Source organism: Vollenhovia emeryi, unplaced genomic scaffold (assembly GCF_000949405.1).
Source record: "Vollenhovia emeryi isolate VEMERY1.0 unplaced genomic scaffold, V.emery_V1.0 DF939158.1, whole genome shotgun sequence".
In the NCBI taxonomy this organism is placed as follows: Eukaryota; Metazoa; Arthropoda; class Insecta; order Hymenoptera; family Formicidae; genus Vollenhovia; species Vollenhovia emeryi.
The window spans coordinates 47,616-53,410 of record NW_011967208.1 but is presented as its reverse complement, the minus strand read 5'-3'; the positions used below and the strand labels follow the sequence as shown (position 1 = coordinate 53,410).

The following is a 5,795-nucleotide window of genomic DNA, read 5'->3' as shown; positions in this document are numbered from 1 at the left end:
GTGGTAACTGCAACTATTTTTTTCTCTCAGTGCAGTTCTCTGCGTTTCCAGTACTTTCACCATAACGAAAAAAACGTTATAATAATAAGAATAACGTTTCACCTATTTCAACATTATACGAACTACATGCAAATGCCGTGCGGCGCAGCTGCACGTCTGATAGCTTTAGTTGTAAAGTTCTCGAATAAAAGTACGAATTACCAAGAAGGCGCAGCAGTGCGACTGCCGGAGAATCGGCCCCGTTATTCGAGCGACCACCCGCAAACCATGACGGTTGTCGGTATACGGTAACATTAACGACGAACGTGCGGCCGAGGGTCTCCTCGAGGCTGAGGTGTGTGACGAAGCCGGTGAATTGTCGTGCACGCGAGGCCGCGGTTTAGTCCAGGAAATTCAGCCAATGGAGTAGTCCTACGTAATGGCCTATGTTTGTATGCCGTGCTGTCGGCGATACGTTGCCGCGAGATCGACTGCGGACCCATCCGCTCGCATTTGGCGAGCGTTCAAACCATGGAGCCTGTATAAGGAGACTCCGAACTCCCGTAATCAGGGGGTCGATTACGGTTTTTGGGTGAGCTCGCTCACTTTTCGCATTTTCGTCTCACGCGACTTTGTTCGTTCGATTACGGTTGTGTCGAGTGAAACTGCGAGATCACTAGGCACTTCCGAGATATTAATCTCATATTTTTACACTTTCACGCCGAAAGAAGTAAGGTTGAGGCAGAGAACGAGACAAATCTACGTATTGTTCTCTCTATTTTAATTTTTTACTAGAAATGACAAAACGCGCGCTTCGCGCGCGCAGTTTGTGGTCGAGCATTGTATATCTTTTAGAATTTGTACACATGCAAAGAAGTAATTGTATGCGCAACGTAAATTTAAAATAAAAAGTAACTTATCACTCACTGATACGATTCGCAACAGCAGAGTTGTACGTCAACTATATATGGTATGTTAAACTGTAAAAATACAAATATGTATATGATTATTATGAACTTATTATGTAAAATCGAAATGATTGTATTAAATATACTTCATATTTTATATATTTAAAAACAGGTATGTATTAAAATAATTATATCGAATACTGAAACAGTCTTCCTTTCAAATATAAACTCACAAAATTTTATACGTATGGTTTTGCCTCTAACACTTATTCGAATCATTTGAATAAATAAAATAAAAACACGGAACAGATGCTTTATTTTACACAAGTAGCAAATAACATAAAAATGTAAGACACTCATCTCACGATTTTTCCGCCGTTGCCCGATGCCTCCTCGGCCTCCTCCTCCTCTCAGATTTCCTTGTTGCACTCACACAACACTCACTCGCGAAAATCATCGATCGCGCGAAATTTCGGGCACTCCCGTACGCGATGTGAGATACCGCGAAACGCACGAAATATTATTAACAAATATCGCGACTTTCTGTCATACAAATTACTCAAACTACGAACTTGCATTTTTGATTCGGAAGAATAGAATAATGGATAAATCACTTTTGAATTGGCGATATAAAACGCAGCGCGAGCATCGGAAGCATAATCTGCGGTAAAGAAGTAGATATTAGTCCTCAACGAAACGATATTTTACAATCTTTGTCATTCAATCTAATCCTCGAAATAAATTGTGTGAGCGAAATTTCCAACGATAATTGTTATTAATTGTGAACATAATGTAAAAACATAATGTAACGACGTGCGATAAGCGACGTTCTTTACTTCCTGCCCGTTCGAGTTGCGAAGAACGACAGCGCGAATTACAGCGCGAGCGCCGAAGTCGTACGAATTTCTCTCTTTTCCCAAAAATAGAACAGATTACACGTAATCGATAGATAATTAAAAGCGCGATGCGTAAACGAGATGTAACCGCGACAAAGTACTACGGTTTACATTAATATTTTAGATGAGTTAGTCTCGTGAAATATCTATGTATGCGTTGATAAAGAGCCGTCGTCTCAACATGCAATTTGTTTCTCACTACAAGTTGTAGAAACTTAATAATTAATCGTGGAACGTTACTTGTTACTGATAAAGGTGTGCACATCAATAGCGATTTATCCCTGCATTCATCGCGATCGAGTCTTCGAAACCGATAACGCAAAAATAATAACACGCACGGAGCGACTCTCGCCACTACTTGCCGGCTCGACGTTCGGCGAGCGAGTGGTAGCGCGGCGACCTTCGGGTACACGATGGCACGCAAAAACATCGTACGTCACCGTGCCGAGAGAAAAACAACAAAGAACGTTGAGAATTCGTTGTCCCGCCTACGAAATTGAAAATTCTATACTTAATATTTTACATTACTTTGTTCCGTGACTGTTACTACGTTTTATGTATCATTCTGCGGACTTATTGGTATTGATTATCAAACGTTCGGGCGAGAAAGGACATCACCTCACCTGCGGTGAGAAATCTCCCCGGTCTCTCCTCCGCTCGCGCGAGGATAGACACGCGTGGAGTCCAATTATTTACGCAGCTAAGCCTCGCCGCCGAACGTATTTAATCAACTGTATTTGTAGTCGATTGAGGAAACAAGAATAAAATCTAACGAAGCCCAGGGAGACGTGAAGTCCTCGAAGAAAGCGAGAAACGTAAAATTTTCCACTCCAGCCTCGCGTTTCAAAGAGCCGGTTCAATCGATCGCAGCTTCATTAATTATCTCGTATTGACGTGATTAATAATATATCGCGCATATGTTGCTGCACGATAATTCCGACGTTCATGGCGAATAAACGTAGATAGCTCGACAGGTCGCCGGCGATAACTCGATGCTGAATTTCGTAAAAAGCGCCGCTCTCCCTGGAAGCTGTTTGTACGTCGTGCGCGTTCGAATGACGACGACGCGCGTTACGATCTTGACGACGAATAGAGCGGCGCGCGGTCCAAAAGGAGCCGCCGCGAATAATAAGGAAGCACTTTCGGCCGACGCCGCTCGCGTGGTGCGCCAAGTCATCAATTGCGCCTTACTGCAAGCTTGATTAGGGCACAAAACACGGCGTCACGGCAGCCGCCACGGCGCTATTACGAACCCGTTACACACTCGCGTGTGCACGAACGGTCGCGCGCGTATGCGCGCCGTTGTTAATTGCACGGTGCAAGTGCAATGTGCACGGGACGATTGTGTGTGCCTTGGTGTGCGCCACGTTTCTCATATCTCTTCTGCCTTTCGCGTGATATGTAAATGGACTTTACCGCGTTCGCTCTCGACATTTTACGATCAAGGATACGAGGGGGGGGGGGGGAGAGGGGAGCCCTCTCGGAACGTTCGATACTTGTCTACGTACGTGAAGGAGGCACGCGTACTAATTTTCACCTCGGATAGACACGACGAGGATGACGGGGCAATAAACACAATCGGGGAGGCAGTTGCCGTGCGACGCGCTCCAGAAACATAATTGGATCACGGGTGTACACTTGCCGTGCGTCATAAATAATGCCTAGGCCCGGCGGATTGTAATTTCGGTCAAGAATTAATTATACTCGCGCGATCGTGTGGACACAGTTTAAGCGCTTGATCGCGTGCGCGCGATGGTCGTGCCGTGACTCTATGCGTGTCGAATTTAGGAAAACTAAGGCTGACGGCATAGAACGATCCGTAAACGCTTGAGACTGTCTTAAGGCCTTCACACATAAAATTCCGTAAGGACTTAAAACGTAAGCATAAGAAAATCGACCAATCACAGTCGAGAACGTAAGGCAATAACGCAAGCAGTAGCAAATCCAATCTGTTGATTTTCTTACGCTTACGTTTTACGTCCTTACGGAATTTTATGTGTGAAGTCCTTTAAGCGTTTACGGATCGTCCTCTGCCATCAGCCTTAGTTTCTAGCATCGTGGACACAGGTCTAGTCGTAGACGTGAGGCAGGGAAAAACGTAAGTTGTGAAAGGCCTGCATTGCGTACGACTCACGTTTTTCTCTGCCTTGTCTTACGTCTACGACTAAGACAATCTTAAGCGTATACGGATCGCTCTCTGCCATCGGCCTAAAGCGAGACACGCACGTAGTTGAAGCAGATTGGGCGAGGTCGAAGTGGCCGAAACGAAAAAGCAAGCTACGTCGTCGAAGTCGCCTTTCCGCTGACACGCTGTAAAATTAAGTATGTAAATTACATACATAATAAGTATAGCGATTACACTATTAATAATGGAAATACATAAATTTATGTACTTTTACCAAAAAGTTTTTTTACTTTTTGTCGTGTAAATACTCGTTTATACATGATGGAAAATTACAAAGAATTGTAAAATTTTCACGATTAAAAGCAAGCAGTTTACTTATTGTATAAGGTAATAATTTTACCTCTACTGACGTACGTAAATAAGCACCTTTAATAGATAGTCCCAATATTACCCACTATAATAATTGTAATTTTTTAGGGTATCTGACGTCCCTCGAAACGATGAACCTTAACGGACGCAGCCCAGGCTCCGTGCTGTTCGCTGGCGATCGACGGTCGATTTTCCGAAATTGGGGGAAAAAGCTAATGAAATTGCGATTAAAGTTTATCAGTGCTAAGCAAACGTGTTTTTCACGTTCTCCCCGTCGATCTCGCGTGCATCGCATGCAGAGGAGTGCGCATTAAAACTCGGACCGGCGGTACGACGCGTTAATTAAAAGCAGGCGTTGTCTCGGAATTTTGAGCGCGGCCCAGATGTTGGAGCCCGATAGGAACGAGATTAATAATAACTTGGGCGAAGTCTCGAAATTCTTCGTAACACGAGAGTACAATATCGTGCCCCTTTTGACGTGGCGTATTACCAGTTACGTCGATAATTATCGAATTGAGTGAAAGTTCCTCGGGCGAGTTTTAATCGAATAATGGATCTGTAACGTTTTCCGCCCGCGTGCGTGCTGTGCCGTATTGGTATAACACGAACTTGGGGAGAAATCCGAAATACGAGGTAACAGAGTATCGACACTTGGCTCACGGGAAAGAAAGCAACGCGCGCGAGCGCGAAACGTGCCACGTGCGTGAAACCTGAATTATCTCCGCGCGCTTTTAATCCTCCGTACCGTCCGCTTTTATTTGCCGGCGCGATTTCGCGGGTACGCGCGAAAATGTCACGGCCGCATAGCCCGAATATCTTCGGTATCGATAAACAAAGCGGGCCGTCCCGGCTCCCGCAGGACTCACTCATTAATTTGCTTTAATGCACCGCAGCGTCGTGTGATCCCGTGGGGGCTTATTATCAATTAAATTACCGAACGCGCCGTAATTCAAGCGGACAACAATTAGCGAATGCGCCATCACTTTTCCCTCGGCCCGCGTAAGATATTCACGTCGTAAGGAAGCCAGGCGTGGCTCTCTCTCACTTAATTATTGTATAGAGAATAATCTTGCCCCGCGTGTAATAAATATTCAATTTTTGTTATAAATACTTCGCATAAACCATCTAACGATCTAGATCTCTACAGTTAATCCATGGTATAACTAGTATGTTCACTCTCTGTCGGCCCTTTGATCTTTTCAGTCCCGTGGTATTCCGCCATGCACTCGGGCAGAATCCAGTGACGTGTGTGTGTATGTGTGTGTGTCTATACGTAGAGGAAAGTTCCTTCCCATACAGCACAGATGGTTGCAGTTACATTGTAGAAACGTTGCAATCTCGCAGATTGCAGTGCAACGAGACATTGCAGGGATATAAAATTGCAAACTTTCGATAGCAAGATTGCAGCAATGTTTCAAAAATAATGAAAATACTATATTTTCTATTTAAAAAATTTTTCTAATTACGAGAATTTTATAATGTTATTTTCGTTGACACCAATAATGCGCGAATTATTAA

At 44.2% G+C, this 5,795-nt stretch overlaps 1 protein-coding gene across 1 annotated transcript in view; it reads left to right on the top strand.

The window, feature by feature from the left end:
* The window catches only part of LOC105564898, a 27,760-nt gene extending 22,342 nt beyond the window's left edge, over nucleotides 1-5,418 (top strand). Inside the window, exon 2 of the mRNA XM_012017660.1 lies at nucleotides 4,386-5,418. Coding sequence (XP_011873050.1) covers nucleotides 4,386-4,591 — 206 coding nt within the window. The 3' untranslated portion in view covers nucleotides 4,592-5,418. The remainder of the gene's footprint in view (nucleotides 1-4,385) is intronic.
* The last annotated feature ends 377 nt before the right edge of the window (nucleotides 5,419-5,795 follow it).